The 26,408-nt window shown below is 30.6% G+C and overlaps 4 protein-coding genes across 5 annotated transcripts; 3 read left to right on the top strand and 1 right to left on the bottom strand.

Moving 5' to 3' along the window:
* On the bottom strand, positions 1-6,982 carry LOC109804938 (uncharacterized). Its single transcript, XM_020366865.3, has 10 exons — positions 6,373-6,982; positions 6,117-6,254; positions 3,987-4,175; positions 2,233-2,370; positions 1,981-2,099; positions 1,762-1,894; positions 1,538-1,667; positions 1,361-1,440; positions 738-872; positions 1-577 (listed from the first exon to the last, which is right to left on the bottom strand). The coding sequence occupies exons 1-10, from the start codon at positions 6,868-6,870 to the stop codon at positions 350-352; spliced, it is 1,788 nt and encodes a 595-aa protein (XP_020222454.1). The 5' UTR covers positions 6,871-6,982; the 3' UTR covers positions 1-349.
* A 4,879-nt stretch (positions 6,983-11,861) lies between these two features.
* Positions 11,862-14,689, top strand: LOC109800518 (uncharacterized). The gene is made up of 2 exons (XM_083069995.1): positions 11,862-12,700; positions 13,487-14,689. Exon 2 carries the CDS (start codon positions 13,490-13,492, stop codon positions 14,495-14,497), a length of 1,008 nt encoding a protein of 335 aa, XP_082926121.1. The 5' UTR covers positions 11,862-12,700; positions 13,487-13,489; the 3' UTR covers positions 14,498-14,689.
* A 2,616-nt stretch (positions 14,690-17,305) lies between these two features.
* LOC109804713 (uncharacterized) lies at positions 17,306-20,546 on the top strand. The gene is made up of 2 exons (XM_020366540.2): positions 17,306-17,971; positions 19,905-20,546. Exons 1-2 carry the CDS (start codon positions 17,500-17,502, stop codon positions 20,525-20,527), a joined length of 1,095 nt encoding a protein of 364 aa, XP_020222129.2. The 5' UTR covers positions 17,306-17,499; the 3' UTR covers positions 20,528-20,546.
* Positions 20,547-20,926: 380 nt separating this feature from the next.
* Positions 20,927-24,748, top strand: LOC109805031 (CDK inhibitor P21 binding protein). 2 transcript variants are annotated; one of them, XM_020366965.3, is made up of 7 exons: positions 20,927-21,208; positions 21,288-21,512; positions 21,593-21,805; positions 21,911-21,976; positions 22,110-22,196; positions 22,271-22,327; positions 24,581-24,748. In XM_020366965.3, the coding sequence occupies exons 1-7, from the start codon at positions 20,981-20,983 to the stop codon at positions 24,677-24,679; spliced, it is 975 nt and encodes a 324-aa protein (XP_020222554.2). In that variant the 5' UTR covers positions 20,927-20,980; the 3' UTR covers positions 24,680-24,748. The 2 variants fall into 2 exon arrangements, with proteins under 2 accessions (XP_020222554.2, XP_020222553.2); XM_020366964.3 differs by having other exon boundaries at positions 22,107-22,196.
* Positions 24,749-26,408: the final 1,660 nt, after the last annotated feature.

Raw genomic sequence — 26,408 nt, 5'->3', positions numbered from 1 at the left:
TACCACCAAAATTCCTTTGATTAAACTAAATTAACTTCAGAATACAGCTGTTGTTACCTCATTGGCATTTTGCCAGCATAGTTAATGTAAAGGCATAAGATAACTAAAATTAAGACTCAACAGAAACAAGAACAAAAATAAATTATAAAATGGTCAAACTAAAGTAAACCTCAAAGCATTGTTGACCTCAACTATTCTGTGTCATCCGGACAGGATTTGAACTAAGTGTACAATCTTCGCATTAAGCACTTTATTATGAGGCTATTGGTTTACTGTACCCATTGTGAACGAGATGGGCTGAAACGAAAATTGCTGTTTGAAGCAACCAACTGCCAATAATGCGGAGTACTCACTGCTGAATGTTGAAAACTTCGGAAAGCTTCTTAAAATCCAGAGATTCCATATTGGGGGACAAAAAAACAGCAGCACCCACAGCCAAAGCAAGAACTGTAATGGTTAAACAAGTGCGCCCATGGCTTCGCGAAACTCTTCCTAAGATTATCTTACAATATTTATCGGCATCCTTGAAGTGTGCATGATGAGCAGCATCAGTCTCAGCAGCCAATACTTTCTCATTCTGCAGCCAAAAATAGTTAATCCATTATATACCAAGTTCAAACATGCTGCTACTTCAGTACAATAAAACACAATTCAATAGTCCATGCCAGGGTGTGATTGGAAAGCAATCTAACAGATGCAATAAACTGAAAGTATAGTTCTTTTGCCCGAGAAGCTACCTTTTGCTTAAAGTTATTTATGGCATCCCTCAGTGGCTCGTGAGGAGACAATTTTGTTGATAGCTCCTTCCAATCATCAGAAAGCTTCTTCAGAACAGAAACACTTGCTTCAATGTTGTCCTGATAAACTTTTTCCTGTATACAATAAGGAATAAGACAAAATAAGTAAAACAAGTTTTATGATTGTATTATATAAGCCCCAAGTGCTGGTTTCTGTTAATCGAGGGGGTTAACAGTTTAGTTATTGTTAGTAGAATTCTATCAGAAATTAGCAGAGATAGGCAGAGATGATTAAGGGTATTGGGGTTCGTTAGAGATTGGTTTTGGGGAAAAATCTCAGGCTGACTGGCTCTTGAAATCCTGAGAGAAACAATTTGAATTTATTCTCTCTTCCTAACATGGGTTCATCACTTATCCAGGGCTAAGGGAGACCTCATCAACAAATTCCTATCTTTACTTTCATTCTTTCTCTAATATCAGAACCATTATATATCAGATTGCCATATATATTATAGAAAAATGAAAAGAAATTTTTATAATAATTTTTCTTGCTCTAACAAAAAAAATAATAATAATAACTAGCATAAACTCGAAAAGATAAGCTTCTGGACAAAAATACTCACCCACTGCTTGTAGCATTCATTGTTTTGACTCAAACACCATATAAAAATACCAGCTGCTTCTTTTGATAACTCAGGATTGTCTGAAAAATACAGCATATTTCAGAATACCCTCAAACATTTATATCATCAAATAAGAAAAAGAAGCACAAAAGAAATAATAAAATCAGGTCTCCATACTTTCCCCAGCTGCTTTGATAGCAAAACTGAATATCTGCAGTGAAACTTGTTTCATTGCTTTACTTCCAACAGAACCTCCAAGAGCCACCTCTTTAAGAGTAGGATATATGGCCTCAAATCTTTCAGTAGCCTGTATAAAAGCAGAGCATATTGACACAAAATTTTAAAGATTTGAAGCTACGATACACTCAAATACAAAAATAAGAAACCAGCTGAACATCTACCTTTACTCTAGTTGATGATGGAGGGAAAGTAACACGTATCAAAATTTCAAATGCAGAAGGAGGAATTAATCGTTCCCCTTTTCTCACAGCACTATTTACTAAAACAGGCCGGGCTTTTGGGGTAGACAAAATTCTGCCACCAAATCACAAAAAACACAATGGTGATGACACTAGCAATGATGAGATAGGGATATTAAAAAAAAATCTATATTTACGTACTTTTCCACTAGCTGCAAAACCAAATCCCTGGATTGGGGATTACCACTTTTGCCAATCACTATAGGTAGAAGATTCCGAGCCCAAGCGTACAAACCTACTGAGAGATCTCCTACAGAAGCCTACACAGAAAAATTAAGCATTAACAAAATGAAGGGAAAAAATGAAATACTGTTCTCCTTTTAAAAGAGTCAAACAACTTATTCTTTTAGGATTTCTCATAAGACCTTAGTTGTTTTGGAATCTACCCCTCACCTGAGTTATCATCCATACAATCACTGGAAGCTTATCTTGCCCTTGATACTTTGTATTCTCCCTCAATGTGGGCAATACAGATATAAGAGCATCAGGCTTCCGACGCAATACCATTGCTAAAACAATGAACATTGCAACCTGCAGGTCATGTGAACCGAATGTCAGTCTACAGCTGAAAAGAAGAGCAAAGCAGACAAGTATATATGCATTTGGAAACCTACAAATAATCATCTAAGGGTTGAATGTGATTTAGAATCGAAAGTTATAATCAACTTTTACAATTAAATATTCACAACACCAAGATAATGAAATCAGAAGATACACAAGCTACAATGAACCAAAAAAACTGTCTAAAATCAAACATAACCTAATGGATATTCAAAGCGAAGCATTTGTTTTATTTTCACTTCTTTAAAATTTCAAGTGCATTTTTTCTAGAGGAAAAAAAATATTGAATAATGAATGCAATCTAACTCCTTTTGCTAACACAGAACAAGCAAAAATGACAACTGCAATCTAAGAACATGGATATTTGACTTCCTAAATCACTGAATGCACATTCCCAAAGAAAATTGATGTATACATACTATATACTAGTATGTTAGCTTGTACAATGCTCAGACATATTTATTATATATAATTAAAATTTTTCATAAATTATATATAAATAAATATTATGTTTGAATATATAAATTATATTTAAAATTCGTATATATAAATATTTTTTTGATTTAATATACATAAATATTTTTTTGATTTAATATACATAAATATTTTTAAACATATTATAACGTATATTTTATATTTATAATAATTAATTTGTATTGATACAAAAAATAATAATTTTTCTATTGATAATTTATTTTAATATATTAATGTTTAATTCATAAATAATCATTATAAATAAAGACTGAATTAGATAACAAGTTAAAAAAAAATTCTACAAACCCTCTCATTGAAGAAAACTCCCTAAAAATACCCTTGCACAAGATAGAGTTTTGTATTTAATATATAAGAGTTTATGTAAATTCTGATGTTTGTCAGTCATGCATGGAAGGCACATGCGAATTGACTGATTATCTTGAGCACCTATTTGTGTTATCTGTCTTGACTTTGACTATTCATTCATATTAAGGGTAAAGAGCAAAGGTCACTTAGAAAATGGAAAAATAAAAGATAGAACTAAGAATAAATTTTAGCAACACCGTGCCTCCACCCATGCTGTTAATATTTAATGCCAACCCAGGTCATTTGAGCACTTGAAAGCAGTGATTGTTATATCAAAACTAACAAGTTATCACAAACAAATAAACAAATACATCAAATTGCACCAAGGCATATGTCAAAGAATTTCAAAGTCAAGCACTAATCAACCATCCCTAATTCACTATTGCATTTGGTTAAAGGAGAATACTTAGATTTATAAAGGAAGGTGGCCTTCACAAATTAATCGTGCTTTGGGACGAGATTGTTTAATTGACCTCTCTTAGCAGTTCAGCACATGGGTTCTTCCAGAGAGTCCCCTTGATAGATTTGCAGAGTGAACAGAGAGCTATTCTGTATGATATTTATGTTTTATCTTAGCTTTGTTTTGATTTGGTGAGTGGCCTTTCTACTAGTTTTTAAGAGAGATCCATTTTCCTCCTTTTCTCTATCCATTTGTATCTTCTAACACAAGTTACTTCTGTTATCCAAAAATCAAAAGGGGAAAAAATCACTAGTTCCTGACAAAGAAGAGTATTCAGTACAAGTACCTGAGATTTAGAAGCCACTTGTTGCACAGACTTTTTGGAACCCTTGGCCCCACTTTGCTGGCTACCCAAGTCAGCAATAATGCTATCTAACGACCAAAGCAAAAAGGAACTAAGTGCCTCGGGAGAACGTTGGTTAATCCAGTCGGCTGATGTTTTATATACAGCGTCAGATATGTGAGAAAGTGGTGTCTGACAAAAAGGAAATTAATTAATAAACTTCACAGGAGAAAATAAAAACTAGAACCAAGATTCTGATAACCACCAAAAGATAGAAAATAAATGCTGCATAATAACTATCAAATATTATTCAAACATCAATTTACCCATAAAACAACAAGAACAGTCACAACATGATTAGCCAATCAGTAAAGGCAGAAACATATAAAAACATTCAGTACTGAAATAAGGGCAAGTATGAAAACTTCTAATTAAAAGCTAAAACGGAGAGTCATAAGTAGGATTCTCAAGGTCATAAATCATCAATACCAAGATATGGTAATATGGTAGAAAAAGACAACAGATTTGGGAAAAGTCATCCTGAATAACAATATTAAATTAGCAATTTTAAAATAGTAAATACAGCAAATGGTGCCACATAAACCAATATCACAATAGACTTAGTAGGAGAGCAAGCATCAATATGCATCTATTTCACAACACCAAAGACACTAACATTTGGCTTTGCATAATGACAAGTAAATACCAATACTGCCAAGAGACTTGAATAATTTATATGCAAATAAGTAAATGATTTGCTGTTGTGAACCTGTTGAAACAATTGCTTTCATAAGCTATTAATTACAGAATAATGTGACTGAATTTCACAAAGATCAATGATTCATACATTACATATGGAGAGATAAAATGATAGCAGAACAAAAATGGTCATAAGTTATAAAAGAAAAGTATGCACCCAAAAGAAGAAAAAAAAAATCATAAGTAACAATAGTAAAGAAAGAACAAAGCAATATAACTAAAATGTGCACGAGGAGCATAACACTCTAAAGCATTTGTACCTTGAAAGGCAACACAACAGTTCATCCCGCAAAACCAATTAGAGCTACATTCTTTTTGGGAGGAATAAGGACTTGTGCTTTTGAAAATTGTAGATAGAACTCCACATACAATAACCATTATGTCACGTGACCACTAAATTAAAAAACTCCAACTGTATTATTTTAGCACATGCTGACAGGCTGACAGCTGACTCCAGTTTGTTTCACCATATCACTTCCTCACAGGATTTTACTATATATTTATTTTGAAAAGAAAGCAACCTCCTTTTAACAATAGATGTTATTGCTTCAGTCATTTCTTGTTCAGCAGTATAGTTCTGCACCGACTTTCATATGTATCTCTCTATCAACAATAGTTCATTGTTCATGTAGAAATGAACACTGATGACAGCTAATAATCTGCTACCTTTTTACAAATTTACAGAAACACCCCAATATGTTGATACCAATCCTGAAAATTCTGGGTCTATCATGATTCGCACAAACAAATTTCAAAAGCATGTTACACTCCATAATAAACTAAACACACAGTTGTCATTTTACAGAAAAAACATCAAAGATCTCCATCAAATCTCCAACTAGCAAATAATTCTAAAGTTGGTAGCAGTAGCATATTTGAAGTTTATAAGAGCAAAGAAACTGATGAATGAACGGTTTTACTCAAGTTGACTCAATTGCATTTAGTTCAGACTTTATCCTCGGCACTAACAGAATCTCATTCCACTTCTTTAATTATATCCACATCTCTTTTCCCTCTCCAGTTCAATCAGAGCAAATCTCTGTTTCCCTATGAGAGGGCCCATTCTATGTGTCATTGTTTCTACCATATCGATGTTCTCTCACCATATGGGATTTCTCCAATGGCAAAAGGAATATCTAGAACAACTTGATCTTAAATCTTGTAGCAGAAAATAAGGAACTTAACCACTTTAAGCAATGAATTACGACAGCAGAACAAAACAAAGGCACAAATCACAATATAACAGATGCATTGTCAGCAGCACCATTCACATCTCAACATCTAATTTTCCATCCATCGATTTGTCATCACATCTTAATTTGGCCAAGCCCTAAAAAGTTACAAGAATAAGAAAACAAGGAATTCAAAACTCACATCAGTGATCTTAGCCACAGTTGACTCCCGGAACAATTTCACCCATGGAAACTGAGATGCGGTCACCGCAGCAAAAGCACGTCCAAAATAATCAGCGAACCGCATCAGCTGTATGTCCTGCTGTTTCTCGAACGATGCCTATTGAGAAAACGAATTCAAATCAGATCAAGCAAAACGCAACGCATCGTTATGCTAATCCAACAGATCAAACCAAACATAAAACCTAAACATGCACGATTCAATTGACAATGCCTACCGATATATCCACCAGAAAAGCGCCCAGATCAGCCGCGTCGATCTTCGCCGCCGCCTCCGCAAGCGTCACCTTAGGCTTCTTCGGCTTCTTCTGCTTCACCTTCTTAGCCTCCTCCGCTTTCCCGTTCTCCGCGGAACGGTCGACATTATCGTCGTCCTCGTCCTCGTCGTAGTCGCGAGGGCGCTGCTTCGATCTGAGCGGCGCGTCGTCGTCTTCGTCGAATGCGGCATCGGCCGCCTTGCGCGCCTCGAGAATTTTGCGGCGACGGTCCTCCGATTGCAGCTCGAGTGAGCGGAAAACGCCGTCGGAGGCGGCCAAGGTGCCGTTGGGAAGGAGCTGTTTGGAATTAGCGCGGGAATCGGAGCCGTTGGCGGCGTTGTTGGGCTTCTTCTTCTGCTTCTTTGCGTAGGTAACCTTCTGCCAGCCATGGTCGGCGCCGTGAGAGACACCGTTGGATTCGATGTGTGCGGAATCGGCGGCTGTGTGCTTTTCCTCCATTGTGGTTTTCTGTGTGTGTCTCTTTCGGTGGGAAAATGCGAATTGTAGAAGGAGAAAGTGATGGACAGGGAGAGAAAGTGAAAGGAAAATCGTAGAAGAAGGAGAAGAAGAAATTCGAATATGGAATTTTTTTATTTTTCAAAGAGTTGACTTATTGAAATTGACCTCGCTCTCCCCCTCCAATTACGCAAATGCCATGGGGTAGTTGTGTTGAAATGTGCACGTGTTTCATCGAATAGCCTCTTAACACGTGTAGACCTTCGTTTCTAGTTTCTACAAACGGCCTAGTAGCATTTCATGCAAGTTAAAACCAAATCTCAAATATCAACAATTTCTGGAAAATATATACGTATTTTATTAAATATTTTTAAATTCAAATATTTTTTATTTTTTATTTTTTATTTTTTATTTTTATCATGTATTCATAACTGTATAAACAAAATTAATACATTTGTAATTTTCACATGTATTTTTCTTTAAAAATAATTATATTTGATACCCTATCATACGCTAAATAATAAGCACAACTTCCACGTCCCAACAAATAGTCAAACCTTGACATTTATTTTGGATTTCCTGTTCGTATCTGTGATTAGTCAATTATTTTAGTTAGCTTATAGTGTTTTTTTTCTTCACAAGTATCTTCATTTAGAGGTAATGTTGTCTGTGGTACAAAACCTCTCTCAATGGATATTTAAACATTAATTCATCGTGATAACAACTTATTTAATTAACTAATAAATTAGTTTATTTGACTAAAAAAAATTAGACAAACAAAATTATTTCACCAATTTATACAGTTTGAAAAATATATATATTATATTGAAACTAATACTTTGTTATTTCTTTTCTGGTTTTTAGTTTTATCGTCGATATGTAAATAATTTTTTCTAATATTATTGATAATTATATAATAAAAAAATTATAGTTTCTATATCTTTTTATTTCTTTCAATCATATTTCTTAAATTTACTTAATTTTAAAATTTACCATTCTATTTTATTTAATTTATCAAAATTACAGAAGTTAGAATTATATATACATATTATTTCAATCATAATTATTAATGATTTGTCACTCTATATCAAATAATATAATACTTTTTTCCAATTTTTATTATTATTTATCATAATTTATAAAAATCACGAATTTGGTGAGATCCACCACTAAATTTGGAAAATACTCATTAAACAAAATATGAAAATTACTGAAATTTAAAATTTTTAATAAATTTCAACTAATAAAAAATAAAATATTTATTAAAAAAAGTGTTTGAGAAACTTTATTAACAACTTAACACTTTTTTTTTAATAAAAAAAAAAAAGCTACTTAGCATTACTCAGTTAATAAATATATTAAAAAAAATGTCAAATTCATTATCTCTCTCAAATTTATTTCTATTTAATAAAATATAATATATTTCGATAAGAAAAGTATATCCTATTAGCCATTATTTAAAAAAATAAAATAAAATAAAGCAACTATGAATTATTTAAAAGAAAACAGAAAATTGTTCCTTTTTTTTCTTCTTAAAAATAGTTTAAACAGACACATTAATATATATATATATATATATATATATATATATTATAAAACAAAGGTCATAAATAAGAATTTTGTCCTTCATAAAATGTATATAACAAAAAGGATATTGAACGTCAATCTTAGTATTCAACCGTTATCTCACATCCATAATAAGATTACTCACTTTTCTCTTACCTTGGTGATCTTCAACTATATATGATTTTCCTCCGGTTCTTCAGAACATCAACATAGGGAAGTGTAAAGTAAAATATTGTCGTAACCCCCCTCTTAAACCTTAACTCACAATTAACCCTTTAGTAAATAATTTAACCATGCTTCTTTTTTCCTTCCCTCAATTATTAAATAAAACACATTCAATAAAAATCACATATTTTATGTAGATAAAATAAATTTATAAAAATCAGCCTAATCATTTATTAAAAAAATATTGAATTAATAAATGAAAATCTTAGGATGTCACAATTCTTCTTTTCCCCTCCTTTTTTGGAATTTCATCCTCGAATTTCATAGGTAACTCAATAAGTAATGTCATGTTATCTTTATGCATACTTACAACGATTTGCCAACATGAGTCCATTTATCATACTTATCCATTTCAAGATCACAATTTCATACTCTAATCATTATATCAAGTTATAATCATCCATTAGCACAAGAACCATTCAAGTCAAACATCATCAGGTTACAAAATGAACAAGTATCAATTATGAAATGAGATCCAACAACAACCATCTCATGCCTAGCGTAGCGCACCCAAAGAGCACATGTAGCTCTCTAAATGACTTGTAGCTGGCCGAATTCACCTCATGCATGACGAGATTATCATAGGGAGCTCATTAGAGCTCCCACACTCAACGAGGAACAACCCATGCCCGACGTGAGTGACATAGAGAACAAACTTTGTTATCTGTCACAACGATGCCTAGTGATTCTAAGGTGGTGTTTAGCGTCATATCAGAAACCAACAATTTTCATAAACATGAATTCCACAACATGTGTACAAGATATCAATTTACAAACTCAAATGATGAAACACTTCAAAAGGTCAAAATACACTTCTCAAAGTTATGAGCTACACATAATTACATACTCATATTACCTTCTCAAACAATCACAAAAAATACATTCCCTTAGGGTTCCTATAGGAACCTACAGGCAATCCAAGATTCACATAAGATTAATTAGTTTGATAAGTAAAATTAACCATACACATACATTCAATAGAGCATTGAGGATATGGAAGACAAAAATACAACACAAGTCACACCGATACATGTCAAGAGTGATACTTTGTTTTGTTTTATTTTGTCATTGAGGAGAATGTTCTTCCTCATTGATGTAAGAATCTATGTTTGCATATCTAATGCAGCTCACATATGAAATTCCCAACATCAAGAGGTTAAGGAATAAGTGGATTTCTTATGTTAGGCACTAGAGGGATTTTAAGAGTGATCTCAACAAGTTCTATATGTTTTGGTGAGAAAGTATATCAAAAACCTTGACTAAAGTATAAGTACCTTAATGAAATACTTGACAACAATTTTGCCAATCTCAACTCGGAAAGACTCCCTAATTAGTTAATATTATTACAATCTGAACCATTTGTGTTAGATACATATTCTTATTGCAAATAAGTTGTGTGTTTGTCTTATGTATATAACATGAAAATAGAATGCATGCATAAGATCTACAGAAAAAGAATGCTTACCCCATACATTGTCTCATGAGAGATGAGAAGCTTGAGGTGAATATGATTAAAGAGGCACTTTCTTCTAGGTTGATGAATCAGGGGTTAGTCTTGTATCCTTGTTCACTAGTCATGGCAAATGGAAAAGGATTCGACAAAAGAAATTAAGGGATTTCACATTAGAGGAAACACGGGTTGTAGTACAAAGGATTATAAGTATCAAACACTTACTTACTCATATTGTTGGTTGATTAATGTTTTATACCTTACATGTTTAATTATACTATTGTGTTATAGGAAGAATTGGAAGAGCAAGCCATGTAGGAAACATTTATTCTAAAGAGGCTAAAGACATTTTGAAGGTTGTCATTGGTCCTTTAAAGCATCCGAGTCATGTTCGTACAACTAGGCAAGGCATGTGCTTAATTATTATTAATTATTATGCAATTTAACTAAAATATTATTAAATTTTAATTGTTGTGTCATCTATATAATGTTAGTTCACAATGAACATTACAATTTTATCAATTAATGGATGAATATTTAATTAAGAGACTAAAATTCCAAATTTTATAAAATTAAGAAACTAAAATTGCAGGTTTAAAAATAGTGAGATCAAAATTACAAAATTTGATATTATAGAGATACTAAAAGTGAAATTTATCCAATTTAAATTATGTAGATAAAAATTTACATCTTTCATTTTTTTCTTTTTATAGTTTTTGTGAATATATAGGAATTAGAAAAATATTAGAGAGTTTAAAATTTGATATATAGTTTAAATCTTATAAGTGGAATGAATATTGAGTTTTGGTGAAATTACCATATTAAAACTAATAACTCAATTAAAATAATTATAAATAAATGAAAATAATAAAAATATAATTAATTACCCTGTTAAAAGATAATTAACATGTCACAATATCTGATTAGTATAAACTAACTTATTGTGACAATGTTAATGAGTGGTGCAGTTAATTACAAGATTTCTAAACTAAAATTGTTTTAGAATATTTTTACCTAATTAATAATTTGAAAAAACAATATAAATATATAGATTAATTTAACCTAATTTAATTGATCGATTTAATCATATATAATTGTTGTAATCACTTTAATTAATACAATAATAATAATAATAATAATAATAAGATTTAATGGTCTTTAGAAATAAAAATAATGAACGTGATAATGTCACACATTTTCTTACCTAATAAAATCTTATTTTAAATAATAGATAATATTAATAAATATTTAATATCTTAATTTTATTAATTGATTTGAGCTAAATGTATACTGGTCAGAATTTTCTTCATTAATTTAAATCAAATAATATTTTTTTTAAATGTATACTGGTCATGAGGATCCTACTAGAACCTACCACTAATCTCTTAAAAGAATAAGATATTAAGTTGAATCCTCTAATAAAACTAATTATAAAATATAATTAATTATCTAATATGATTAATCATCTAATAATTTGTTAATCAATATAAAAACAACATAATTTTTTTCATAAACATGGTCTATAAAATATTTTAAAATTAATAATTAAAATTAACAACTAAAAAATAATATATACTCGTGCTTTTTTTTTTCCTAATCAAACATTATTAATATAAAAGTAATATGAACTTCTACATGCTAAACTGAATCTTCTTCTATTTTTTTTTATATTTAAATATTATTATAGTACTACTTTGATTTTGAATAATACATTTTAAAATTTTGTATTATTTTTTTAGCAATATTTTTATGATTTTCAACAATTTTTTTTTATAATTAAATGTTTCAATAAAACATTTTTATTTATGTTCATAATTAATTTTAATTTTAGTTTTTATATTTTAATAATCTATGGTAAAAAATATTTAATTTTAATAATTTATATTTTTTATTTTTTTATTTCAGTAATTAATTTCTAATAACTAAATCTCTTTTTATTTTAATAATTTATCTTTTTTAATATTTAAATAACTTATTTTTGTTTTGAATATTTGACTAACATTGTTTCTCGAGGTTTATTATTTAATATTTGAATAATTTTTTATGATATATTTTCGACAATATGATTATTTTAATTATATTTTATATTTCATAGTTTTTTTTTTGTATTTTCATTTTAAACAATTGATTTTTTTAATATTCTGCTAATGTTAATTAACTTATGGTTATTATAGTTTTGTTAGCATTCATTCTATTTTTTTTACAGACTATTGTTTTTTTAAAAAAATTAAGACACTAAATTTACTTAATTTTTAATTTATCCCTTCATTCCTTTTTTAATAGGATATCCCTTTATTAATTGTAAGAAATTTCTTAGAAAAATCTTACTCTTAGATATGTCCCATTAATAGAATGTTCCGGATTTTTAGACTTAATTAGGTTTAACCTAACTCAGATTTCTAATTTAAAGAAACAAAGCAAAGAATCCCGGGAATGATATATCAAATTAATATTAGAGCAATTTCAGGGCTCATTATGCTATATATATAAGAAGTGAAAGAAACAGAGAATCGTAAGAGACGATTCATATAAATCAGAGAAAGTGACAGTGCACAAAACGGATAAGGAAGGTCACGGAATAAAGACAAAAAGGTACGCTTCCTTTTGAAGAAAAACACACATAGTACGTACGTAGTTTTATTTTTTATAATGTTCGTGAATCGTGAGACAATGTCATTTGATGTTGTATGTCGTTGAATACATGCATGCATTAGTTTGGTTTACTTGAATGACTTTTTCTTCTTGATAATTTTGATGAAATAACTAACATAGCAGATTTTTCAGTTCCAATTATGGAATTCTTTTGATGCACCGAAGCAAATGGCGGTATTGTTCTTTTTGTGGGAAATAAGAAATCTTGTTATACCAAAATCTTGTTCGTTGAATACATGTATCCATTAGGTTGTGGTATGTTATACCAAAATCTTGTTATACTATGAAATTAGAAATAAGGTTCCTTTTGAGACAATAATGTCTGATACGACACTTGCATCGATATATGCAGGTTCTTTTTGAGACAATAATGTTTGATACGACACTTGCATCGATATATTGCATATAGTAAAATGGATGTATTTGAAACATTAGAGTCGGCATCACGATGGAAGTTTGAAATAATATGCGTAGAATTTTTAAATTCAAATTCGACGTTATTCTAATGGATGAAAAATAAAATGGATGACATTTCTTTGGCTTTAAAAAAATTCATTTCTTTAATTTAGTTTCTTTAACAAGAAGATTTTAGCATTTATGTCTGTTAAATGTAACCAATGAAATATATCTCACAAGATTCAAAGAAATTTGTTTTGAAGCATTTGACAAGGTTGAAGTATATTAATTAACCACAATTCTGATTTACACTTTTTTTGTATATACCAGAAAATGGTTCGTGGAAGAATAGCTATGAAGCTGATTGAAAAAGAGAAATCCCGTAAGACAACATTTCACAAGAGAAAGAACGGATTAATGAAGAAAGCTTATGAGTTTGCCACTCTTTGTGGGGTTGATGTTGGGGTAATTATCTATGCCCCCGACTTTCTTAAAGAACTTGAAACATGGCCCCAAGACTCAGAAGAGATAAAACGTGTCATTCAAAAACTTCAGAACACCACTAGAGATAGGTGTCCTAAGGTGTATGATGTGGAAGAGTATTTTAGCGAAAGGATGAAGAAGATTGAAGGTGAGATTTCCAAAGTGCACAAAGCGAAGATCAAGGTCATGTATCCAACTTGGGACGACTCATACAATACTCTTGGGGAGGAACAATTGAGGAGGTTTGTTGGTATTCTGGATGCTAAGCTTGATGCTTGTAATCGAAGGATGAACATGTTAAAACGAGATTCAAAGGGGAAAGCAAAAGCAGAATCAGACACAGCTGAGATACTTACTCCCTACATGGCCTCAAATTTAGGCAGTCACATGAATTTCATGCAGAACATGTCTCAAGCACAAATTTTCTATCCTATGAAGTCAACTAGTGATAACAACCAGGTAGCATTTTACCCATTTCAGCTTGGCCAAAGTTCTAAATCTTCTATGTTTCATTTTGGTCCAAATTGCACACAATTAATGGGAAAAAATGGAATGGTGGATTGGGCTAATCAAGTTGGTGTTGTGGCTTGTGATCCCAAAAAGGGTATACTAGAGGAGGATGTATCTCAGAAAAGCCATAATTCCTCACCATGCTATTCCAATGGAAATATACAAACAATGCAGCCATATAATGTTAGTTTGCAAACTCTTCCTTCTCAATTGCAGTACAATGCAACTTTCCAGACTTTACCACGTCAACCAGGACCACCACCAGGGTCTCAACTTAATGACTCCTATGATTCAAATATGCTTCAACGTCAATATTTTTACTACATGCATGGAGGTCCCAGTACTTAAAACGTATATGCTTTTTACAGGACTCTGGAATTAGGTTTTAATTTTCTTTGCTATGTAAGCATTGGCTCATGCTTGAGAGTTGTTGAATTTCTTTTCTAGTTTTTGATTTTGACTGAGTATGGATTTTAGCATTTTACGCAATATAACTGATGTTTCCTAATACAATCTGCATGATTTTTTCTTTTTTCCTTAGAGATTCAGTTACAAGTATGTCTCTATTTTGTCTGAAATTAAATTTTAGAGAGATCCATCTAAGGTAGTCTGTTTGATTTCTGGTTGGTCGGGATAGCAACCGAGTAAATAATGCTTCTTGTGATGCTTCAGTCAAACATTGTTTTAAGTCAAGAAAGTAAAAATTGCCTTGAAATACTTGTTCAACATGAATCAAAGTATGAAATACGGTCTTATCACATTGAAAGCTCTGTTAAGATATAATAAAAAGTAATAGGACACATATATTGAAGTAAGTGAAGGGTTTATTGTTTTTTTGGTTAATTAGGGAAGTATTTCAGAAGGATTGATATACTTAAATACGGCGCAAGAGGTTTGTAAGTTTTCTAGTTCTGAAATGGTAGTTTATCGTATAGAATTGTTGTTTTCCTATTATTAATTGATTTCTTTTTTGGGTTGTAATCTGAATTTCATCTCTGTGGGCTTAAATTCTGGAAATTAGAAACAAACAAGTAACATCTAGCAAAGGACCACCCCAGAGCATTTGGCAAGTCTAAAGCCTTGCAAAATTGATGGAGCACCTCGTGTAACTAATTGGTCCTTGTAGTGTAAACTTTACTTTTTAGTCCTACACATAAAAATTATTTATTTGAGCTTCTATATAAGCACCGTTGCTTTTATTTTAGTCATTGTCATTAAAAAATAGTTAATATCGTTAATTATGAAAGATGTGACATTAATGTATTGCTGATGTGGCACCGGTGTTTACGTTTTAGTCTCTGTATATTCTTATTGTTATATCTCTAAATTTATATAAACTTTACACTTTAGTTCCTACATTTGCATAGCTTTTAAATTTTAGTCTCTACGTAGAAATTACTCATTTTATTCTTTGTATGATCAGTTTTTTTTAAAACATTTTAGGCCTTTTTTTCTTCCTCCTTCTATTTCTTTATTTTCTTTTTTCCTTATCAACACCTCCTAACTTATTTTATTTTGCAGATACATTTCTTTTAAATTCTTATTAACCCTAAATCAGAGAGACTTAAAGTTGCAGAGTCAAGATGCGCTTCTCGAACAATATGAGGTATACTGCGAGTAGTATTTTTTTTTTTTTTAAATACAGATACCATAACAAAACTAAAAGTGCTTATATAAAAACTAAAAAAATAATTTTTAAGGGTAGAAACTACAAATTAAAGTTTGTAAATAAGTAATTAAACCTTAGTATTCTAAGATATGCAATGCACAAAATAATTTTATTTATATAATTAAAATTTACAATAAAAATATTTTTATGATATAAATTATATTTTAGATTTATGATAAATAATTTTTATTGTTCTAGAAGAATATTTTTAATCATTGATAATTTAATTAAAAATTATTAAAAGTTAATTTAGAAATAAAAATAAAAGTGATATATTAAAAGAGAAAATATATTAAGAAAAATATCTATAAAAAAATTGCTAAAAAGGTTCTAATAGGAGAATAGTTCCTAAAAATACTATTGTTCAAGATTGCTACTTTGATTTATCTATAACTAGAATAAATAGATGATACTCTTTTTTATTTTATTGATTTAATTACTCATTTGATCTTTATAATTGTGCATTAAAAAAAAAAAGGTTAACACCATTAATAGTGGATTATGTGGCGTCGATGTATTGTTGATGTGACATGGATGTGTGCCGCCGCTTTATATTTGAACCATTTGTACACTTTGCTCCTTATACTTGTTCAATATTTATCTTTTAGTCCCTACATTTTAAATATAAGACTACATGAAAATATATATATAAGTGAATGTAGGCACCATAATGTATAAATAACATAGATGTAAGAAGTAAAATATAAAGCACAACACATGTCAATGTTATATTAGTGTCACATCATCCACTATTAATAACATGAATTTTTTTTGTCAATAATACGAATTAAAAGAGAGTTAAAAATGTCTATATAGAAAGTAAAACAAATGATTTTTAAAGTAGAGTTGATAAAATGAATTACTTTAATTTAATATGAACCATGAATTATAATAGAATGAGATAAAAAGATTCAAATTTTATTCTATCTTTTAAATTGATGTCCAAGTCCAATCTTAGATCGACATTTTTAAATTTATTGTTTTGTTATTTTTCCTCCAAAAGACAAACTAGATAATTATTTTAATTATTTTTTTAATATAATAAATAAAATATAAATAATTATTTATTATATTATTACATTTTAGAAAAATTAAAAATTAATAATGTGACAATAGTTGTAATTATTTTTAATATAAAATTACTTATATTATATAATATTTTAATCTTATCTATCACTTTATAAAATTTGTAGTGAAAAGTACCTGTATGTATAATATTTATATACATGAAAAAAAAATGCTTATATAGGCACAAACTAATAAAATAATTATAACATTTAAATATTTTATATAAAAAAAAAAAAAAAGACATGAGATTTAAAATAAAAAATATAATATCTTTCCATGAATTTATATATTTCCATATATGATTATATAATAATAATTTTTTTTCGACAAAGAAAAATCTTAACGTTTTAAATAATAAATAAATGAAAACGTTAAAATTATTTGCATTTCTCAGGTAGAAAGCTGGAAACGTTAAAAAAATTTGCACCCCATGAATTTCCTCCCATCTTTGAGCGAGCCAACAAAAGAAAACAATCTGGGCAATAATATGCAATTGAAAAAAATAATGATTTGGTTTCCTTATTGTTTACTTGCCTTAGCAATTGGAATATGGATAATAAAAGCAGTGGTAATGAAATAATCTTTGGCAAGTGACAGAAAACATATCAAGAGAATGTCAGAGATTTGGCATCTTGTGAAGAAATCACTTCATTGCAAACCTCAGTCATCAGAAGTTCATGATCCGAAGGCAAGTAGAGGTACTCATCAGAGAAAAAAAATAGTCCAGATTGACAGTTCAAATGAGGAAAACCAGAGACACTCAGAGAGACGTGTTAGCCATGAAATTTTCCTTGATAGATCAAGCGGTGAGATTATGATTTGTCCATGTTGTCCTTGTTCTCAAGGCCATGATCATGAAGATGGCAATAAGCCTCATCCTCCTAGATCAACCTGCTGCCAGCGAATTATATATTCATCTAAAGCATATTGTGTTGATTGTCATGTTTTCTCAAAGTCAAAGGTGCCACTGGAGAAAGATTGTTCCAGTGGTCCCCCATCGTCAATTCGTCATCATGAATGTGAAGAGAAACTACAATCTACTGACTTTGCTGAACAACATGATGATAATATCGCTGAACACTCAGGTAAGAGATCATATATATGTTTGAAGTCTATGGTTTGTGAATCAATTCTTCTTTATATAAAAGATTCTATGAATATATATAGCTTACTTAGAGAACCCCAATATACTTTGAGAAAGGGTTAAAAATATGAATGAAAATAGTTTAAACTTTAAATAAAGAACATATATCTAACTTCTATTTAAGTTTAAACTTTTAAAAAGTTTATTTAATTGAAGAGGTTGACTTAAGTTTATAAAAAAAATTATTAGATTTGATAAGTTAACTTATTTATTTATACAATATAATAAAAAATAACATATATATATATATATATATTATTAACAATATAATTAAATAAATAGATTTATAATTAAAAATATTAAATTATTAGTATTTTATATTTTTATTGCACTTTAATGTTTTACATTTTCTGTTTATATAAAATTAAGAAATAAAAGATAAAAAATTTAACAGTCGTATTTTTACTTGTTTTTTTCTTTACTTTTATGATTGATTATTTAGAATTCTAAATGATATAGTAAATATTTTTTTAAAAAATAGATAAAATTATTTTTATCACACTTAATTTGGCCTATCTTATTCCATCTATAATAAAAATAATAATAAAATGTGGTCCTCAACTCGATACTATAGTAAATTTGGCCAATTACCATCGAAAACTTTCGGCACTGGCATATGACAAATTAGCTGTATAGATTTATGTAAATGTTGGAACATTTACAATAATATTTTCATGTGATTTTTTGTAACCATAACACGGTTTGAACTTTCTATTCTCTTGTCTGTATCCGTTATAGGTTTTCCTTGCTCTTTCAGTGAGTAAATTTATGATTCACTAAAGTAAAAGCGTTTTACATTTTTGTCGTAACTTCCATCTATAATATTATATTTTTTTATTTTAGATTTTTTATTGTGTGTTCTCGGTGGTTTCATGTCCTAAACAACTCAATATTTTAAAAAAAAAAAAAAAAAAAAAAACAACTCCATATTTTTTTTTAAAAAGAAACTCAATATTTTACCTACATGGGCACGAAGAGAAAATAGCATTTAGCATATGCACCCTGATAACGGGCCTCTTTTTGTTTTGCTAGTGCTAGATGCCGTGCCTTAATGGGCCGGTGAGCCCGTCATCTAATTTTAGTAATAATATTTTGATAACAAGTTTTTATAATTTTCATAATTTATTATTTTTATCTCTCTCCGTCATATAATTTAATGTTCTCTTCTCTCTTATCTTTTTCCTAAATTTTAGAAAGTGTTATAAAAAGTAGTGTGGGAGTGGGACTATAGAATCATCTGTTTTATAAACATGTTTGGATAAGCAGTTTATAATGCTTTACTGTATTAATTTTTTAAATGATTGACATGGAAAAAATATCATTTTTGGTTTCTTCTTTGTTCCATGAATTAATTATAAATAAGAGAAAAAAAACTCACGAAAAACGTTTTTCATTAAAGGCGAAACTATAATAGTATATAATAACACAAAGCATTTAAATTATTTTATTTCATATTTAAAATATCTTCTAATTAAAATAAATAATTATTTGAGTAAAAAATCATGTTTTTATTAAGTTCATTGAAAACTAGGAGAGTTTTTTAACTTTTCAGTATACCCAAAAAGAATTTATATTGTTTAACATTAATCCAAATTGGTGTAAAAAGAAAACATTAATCCAGAGACTATTAGTACTACATGAAATGATGAAACGAAAAGTTAAGTACAGTTAGAGACACTACATCAGTTTTTGAAGAAGTTTTATTAGGGTACATTTTATAAAATTAAGTTTAACTTATAAAAAAAATAAAGTTATTTTATCTTAAATTTTATTAATCAGTACCATAAACTTTGTTTTTCATGCAAAAAAATATAATTTCTGGAAGAAGTAATTAAATATACTAAAATTTAACATGGAACCTGTGCATGTTGCAGTGATCCAACTTGAGAGAGAAAGCTCATCTTGCAAGATCATCGAACAAATATGCCAAGGTAGCGACATGAATTCCGAAAGCAAGATTGAATGTGTGTTGAGAGTGGAGAACAAGAAGGAAACCTTTGCTTGCTTCGAGGAATGTAGAGAAATGGTAAGGGTGAAAGCTGAAAGGGTCCAAAACGATCACCCACGATGTTTGGTCGATGGAAACGAGTTATTGAGATTTCATGGCACAACCATTGCATGCTCCCTCGGCTCGAATGCCTCTTCTACCCTTTGCACTTTAGATGAATGTGGCGTGTGCCAAATTCTGAGGCATGGTTTCTCCGCCAACCAAGAATTTCATGGTTCACTTGGGGTTTACACCACTTCCACTAGTGCAAAAGCCATTGATTCCATTTGCATCACACCCAATAATAATTTTGTCATGAGAAAGTCTGTTATGGTGTGCAAAGTGATAGCTGGGAAGATCTATAATCCTCTTCAAGAGATCAAGGAAATGACCGATCCTGGGTTTGATTCTTTGGTCAAGAAAATACTTGACCAATCAGAGATTGAAGAACTCATTGTTTTAAATCCTAGAGCTGTGCTCCCTTGCTTTTTGGTAATCTACAATTTCTGAGAGTTATATTACAACATTAGGCATAAGCTTTCATTTATATATATTTTTCATTTAGATTGAAAAATGTAATGTTGGAGCTTCAATGATGTTTATTTACTGCTTCACAAACTTGACAACAATTCGTGTTTGAGAACAGTTACGAATAGAATGCTCATTGTTTCTCAGTGGCCAAGCGTCAGAGTACATGTTTCTCATGACCTAATTCGATTATTAAATAATAGATATCTTATATTAGGATTCATTTAAATTCAACTAGTAGATGTCTTATTTTATTTTATGATTTAATATTAAATAAATGCTGTAATAATTAATATTTAATTAAATTTAAACTAAATTATATTTTTAAGCGTTCATTTTATTTATTTATGAGATAAAATAATTAGTAAATAGTAATAACACGTGCCTCTAGTGAGGACCTTGCCGCAAACCCTGTCTCCATCGCACCGCCGCACCATGCGCTCTGAGGTTGTGAAAAATCCTCCAAGGCCAAAACGACGTCGCCAACGGCTAAAGTCGTGGCCCATTACATTCTCCCCTTTCGCTCGCGCTCTCGCTCTGGCTCGCATCACAATGTCAAAGCGTCACTCTCAAAACCCTACTCCCACCCTCTCTATTAACAAGCCCCAACACTCTCATTCTCACTCTTCCGACGAAGATGACTCTTCCCCCGAAAGTTCCGATGTAAGACCTCTAATTCTAACCCTAATCTATTCCAATTCAACATTTACTAATACTAGTGTGCGTCTTGTTCAACTTCAAGGGAGTCATCCAAACAGATTTTTCCTTTTTCGATCCCAAACCTCACGATTTTCACGGAGTCAAGACCTTGCTGCAAACCTACCTCGACAATCACGAATGGGATTTGAGTGCCTTTGTAGATTTGATTTTGGAGCAGACCACCGTGGGGACTGTTGTTAAGATAGAGGGTGATGAGGATGAAGGAATCTTCGCTCTTGTTACTGCTCTTAATTTGTATAGATACAGGGTAATTCGCCTTCACTTATGTGCCACACTTGCTTTAGTAATAGCATCTCTTTTCTCAACTCTTGTAAATGCTTTTGCTAGGAGCATAGATGTATTGTGACGCTCAAGGATTTTCTCCTCCGTAAAGCGCGCCAAGAGAAGGGTGTTGCTGATCGGTTGAGATTGCTTTTGGAGGAGCAAGCGCGTGATGTGGGTCTCCTCGTGTCTCAGCGCATGCTCAACCTTCCACCCCAGCTTTTGCCACATCTTTATGCTGCCCTTTTTGATGAAGTCTCTTGGGCCACCGAAGATGAGGTTAGTTAGATGTCTTCGGTGGGGCTGTTCAAATGTGTTTCTCTTTGACTGCTAGAGCTAGATTTTATCTTTACAACTTAAATTGTTTTGTTTCTTGTTTAACAGCCGACGGAGGAGCTCCGGAATTCCTTTAAATTTAAGCATTATATAATACTTAGCAAAATTTACATGGTATGTATGCTGCTGTACTTTCTATCTCCTTTCTATTTGTGTATTTCTAGCTTCTGTGGTTATGATTTTTTTGCGCTCCACTTTCATTGTTTCCTGATGCTTTACTTCTTACTTGGGTTTAAAAATATAGCAGAAGAATGTAGATCAGAAAAGAAAACTGAGCAATGATAGTGATGAGGCGATAATATATGTAAAGCCCGAGGATGAGATTTTTCACAAGGTATTGATACTTTCTAGCATCATTTTGAATTGTTTTGTTTCTGATTGCTGATTCTTTTCCAAAATATTTTTCAGTTAAGCTCATGGTCCTTCAATTTTCCATTGCAAACTCAGCAGCTTGCACCTCACGAGGCAAGTTTTATAATTCTTCAATCTCAATGACCATTATTGTGATATTCTTATTAACCTGCTGAAAGTTACTTATTTTCCGGTCAATTTCTAAATATAACTTAGAATGCATTGTGATACCTCTGTTGGAGAAATATACATTTTGTGTTTACTTCTTTGGATCTTGGCCATGTTGTCTTTCCGTGAGAATGGGGTGTTGTTTATAAAATAAAAGGAGTGCCCTGCCCAATACTGATTAGTTGAATTAAGTTAGTTTTCTGTTATTCAGTTAGCCCAACTAGTACCTTAAGGACACTGATTAAAGAATTAAAACTTAAAAGTAGAAAGATTTTTTTTAAAAATATTAATGCACTCCCACCATGATTTCCTGTGCACCTTCAGCATTATTTCCAATAAAAATATTCTATTTATTAATTTCTTAACCAGTGCTCTTAGGGTATTGCCACACTGGTTATCAAGATCCTAAACCTAGGCAGGACCCAGTTGGTGCGAGGCCTTATAGATATCCTCACCACCACAAATGAGAAATGGAGAATCAAGTGAAAGAGATGCTGACTTTGGGGATAATATGGCATAGTGTTAGTTTTTATCCTAGTCCTGTAACTCTAGTGAACAAAGAGGACTCCACGTGGCAAATGTGCATTTGATTATTTTTCCATTAGTGGGGGAACAGTCCAGGACAAGTTTCCAATTCCTGTGGTGTATGAAGTGCTTGATGAATTGCACAAGGCTTGTTTCTTTTCCAAGCTTGATTTGAAATTGGGGTATGTTTATTAGTTCCAAGAGAGGGAAGAAAAAGTTAGGTTGGATATCAGTTAGTTTGAGGGGGTTATCAATGAAAATTATCTGAAAAGGATTTCCCTTACATAGTCTTCTTCCCTTTATACACCCCATACCTCTATAACTAAATAAATCAGTTGGTTATTCTGTTACAAGGATTTCAGGGTATAGTTATAATTTAATCTCCTGCTTATTTTTGCTACTGCACATCCTCGTAGTAGGAATTTGGTGCCTATCAAACATCCTGCCATTGTGGATGCTGATTGGGGGAAGTTATCCTGACTCTAGGTGTTCCACAATAGTTTTCTGTCTTCCTTGGTGAGTCGCTAACTTAACATTTAGGAAACAGCCTACTGTTTAACGGTCATTGGTTGAGACTGTGTATAGAGCCTTAGCTTGTGTGGCAAGTGGATGCTATGGATATGAGCTTCTTAAAAGTTTTCAAGTTTCTGTAGACATAACTGTTTATTTTCTGATAAAGTCAGCCATCCTTTTGGCCATTAATCCTACAACTCATGGACGATCAACACATGTTGATATAGTTTACCATTTTATTCGTGAATATTCCAGTTCTGGTTGTTAATTCATGTAAAATCACAGCATCTACTAGCAAACCTCCTAAATTCAAAGCTCTTGCAACTACTCAGTTTCGAGGTTCATTCGCCAAGTTGGTATTGGATTCATATGCACTTCCCGAATTCAGGTGAAGTGTTACGGATTGCATAGTTGACTGTACCTTAAGTTTGTCTATTGTTTTTCTTTGGTTGTTCAGAGGACCTTAGTCAAGCTTGGTTGTTATGGGAAACGCGCTAGGGTTATTAGACATCATGTTAATTGTAGTTGCCTCGGTTTAACAATCTAATCAATTAGAAATTTCATACCAAATAGAATTTTATTTTTGGTACCGTTAGATTTGATTGACTGGCTCATTTCTCTCCGCTGCTACATAATAGCATCAGGATTAGATAGGCTACAACAAACTTTAATTAGCTTACGTTTAGTTTAAATAAAAAAGGCTCTACATTGCATTTTTTAAGGAATACAGGGGCCTAAAATTTAAAATTATTAACCAGGAAATGCAAACAATTTTTTTAAATTCTTTTTTAAGATGTAATATGTTAGAGATCTAACGATATGGTCAAATTTATCTATATAAGTAAGAGACAGTTTTCATCTTATTAGTTGATTTTGTAAGATTGAATTAAGTCTAAAATCTCACATTCTAAGCTAGCATTAGTAAGTCGATATTAACGATTATTACCAGACTGTTATTGGACTACGCGGAGTCTCAACTCGCAAATATCATATTTGAGATATTCAATTCTTAACGTTAGAGAAATGCGTAAATATTTCACATGATATGACCAAATTAATATATATATAAGTGAGGCTCATGACCCATCTTACAACCTGGATAGCAGTCTCTTTTATCAATGATTCTGAACTGTCTATTCTTGTTTTTGCCTGTTGTTACAGCTGAAAAATTACAGGGCAACGGGATTAGTCATGGCTGTTGAAGTAGACAAAATTGCAACATTTCGTCAAGAATTAGCTTCTTTAATAAATGAAACCTGAAGACATCCTGAATGTTCTTGAATAATTTATTATTTATTATATATAATAGAATCTTAATACTTTCCCGAAGCTTCCAATGTTTTTTGACGTAGTCTGGATATATTTTTTTTTCTGCAAGCGTTTCTTTTTATTAGTAGGAAATATTATAACAACCGCAATCAGGATTGGACCTAACTCCTGATCCAATTTTGTTTTGCCAGATTTTGGATTTTTATTTTATTTTATGTGATTCCTTTGTTCTGAGATAACTATTGCCTAGATATTTTCTTTCCTATTTTAGTCTGTATGCTTTTCTGGGTTTCTCACTTTGTATCTTTAGCGAACCTGCAAATAGAATGTGCTCCGAGGTAATGCATTGCGATGAGTATGAATAACCCTCTTCATGCAAAACAGGGAAAAGTAGTTTAATCAGCTCATCGTGATTCATGAAGCTGACTGTAATTAAATGAATGTCTGTAAAAATCAAATTAAGAATTTAAAAAATAAATTACTTGGATGGGTGATAAAGTAGAAATGACATTGGGTGATGTTTGGCTAACAAATTATTATATTTATATTCACATTTTTAAGTTATACTTACTCGAAGTCATAATAATGTGAAAATTAACTAAGTAAGGTCAACTTATGTGCAATCTCATTATTGACATTTTAGTTAATTTGTATGTGGTCTCTCGTAATGGCAATAATAAAACATTAATAACCCTAAACATGGACGTTACAAAAATTATAAAATCAACATGAAATATCAATTAAAGCATTAATTAAAAGTAAATATATAATTCAATTGAAAAAAATGTTCACATATGATTTTGTTTTTTTTTGTTTAGAGATATAATTCATATAATATTTTAAAATTGACAATAAAAAATTAAATTATATTCGTAAATTAAGAATATATAATTTTTCTTATTTACAAATACTTTTTCGATGCTTTCCATAACATTTAATAATTTTCACTTATTAAAGCTTGTATACAGTCACTAAAACTTGAAAAGACTTGACATGAATTGATTCCATTTGAGATAGTGTTTAGTGATAAGTTTTAAAAGTTACAACTTTTTTATTTATAAAAATTTTCATGTCTTTTCTTTTCTAATTTTTATTTAAAAAATGAGTTCACTTTGAAAGTTCTCCATTTTTATTAAGAATTAGTTTAAGGGAAAGTTATTATTATTAAGTTTGAAGGGTGGTGATAATGGTATTGAGAAGAGTTATTGTCAAATATAGTAAAATTGAATATTTTTTCTTTGTCGTTGCCTATTCAAACCCAACATATTGTCTTGTTAGGCTATCTACACCACAATACTATTATTTTTAACCTTTTTATTCTTAAATGGGTTTCACGATATATATATATATATATATATATATATATATATATATATATATATATATATATAATATAATTTTAGCAACTCACTTCTCTAACCTAACAACTTAAAAGATTTTGCTAAATAAGTTTCACAAATAATCTTATATTCTTCCATTTTATTTTTATTTCATAAAAGTACATGCAAATAGCACTCACCATTTTTAAAAACTTGTTGTTTGAGGTGTGATTATATGAGGACACATTATTCAAAGTGTTTATAAACACAGGCTTCAGTTTGAAAATCTTATTAAGCATTTATGTTTTTAATAACAAAAAAATATAGTAAAATAAGATCATATGTTAGGACTAAGGAGTGCCCTTATATTATCTGCTAAAGTAACAATTTATTTGTATTAA

This window comes from Cajanus cajan, chromosome 2 (genome assembly GCF_000230855.2).
Source record: "Cajanus cajan strain Asha chromosome 2, NIPB_CcT2T_4, whole genome shotgun sequence".
NCBI lineage: Eukaryota > Viridiplantae > Streptophyta > Magnoliopsida > Fabales > Fabaceae > Cajanus > Cajanus cajan.
The sequence above is the reverse complement of the archived record's forward strand: the minus strand, read 5'-3'. Positions and strand labels throughout refer to the sequence as shown.

What these genes read in the sequence shown, in the direction of transcription:
- LOC109805031 (XM_020366964.3), top strand. Translation starts at nt 20,981, where the DNA reads ATGCGCTCTGAGGTTGTGAAAAATCCTCCAAGGCCAAAACGACGTCGC. An exon ending in TACTTAGCAAAATTTACATG is followed by an intron (nt 21,977 to 22,106) that starts GTATGTATGCTG and finishes TTAAAAATATAG; the next exon opens with CAGAAGAATGTAGATCAGAA. An exon ending in AGGATGAGATTTTTCACAAG is followed by an intron (nt 22,197 to 22,270) that starts GTATTGATACTT and finishes AATATTTTTCAG; the next exon opens with TTAAGCTCATGGTCCTTCAA.
- LOC109804938 (XM_020366865.3), bottom strand. Translation starts at nt 6,870, where the DNA reads ATGGAGGAAAAGCACACAGCCGCCGATTCCGCACACATCGAATCCAAC. An exon ending in CTGTGGCTAAGATCACTGAT is followed by an intron (nt 4,176 to 6,116) that starts GTGAGTTTTGAA and finishes CCTTTTTGTCAG; the next exon opens with ACACCACTTTCTCACATATC. An exon ending in GTTTTGCAGCTAGTGGAAAA is followed by an intron (nt 1,895 to 1,980) that starts GTACGTAAATAT and finishes ATTTGGTGGCAG; the next exon opens with AATTTTGTCTACCCCAAAAG.
- LOC109804713 (XM_020366540.2), top strand. Translation starts at nt 17,500, where the DNA reads ATGTCAGAGATTTGGCATCTTGTGAAGAAATCACTTCATTGCAAACCT. An exon ending in TAATATCGCTGAACACTCAG is followed by an intron (nt 17,972 to 19,904) that starts GTAAGAGATCAT and finishes TGCATGTTGCAG; the next exon opens with TGATCCAACTTGAGAGAGAA.
- LOC109800518 (XM_083069995.1), top strand. Translation starts at nt 13,490, where the DNA reads ATGGTTCGTGGAAGAATAGCTATGAAGCTGATTGAAAAAGAGAAATCC.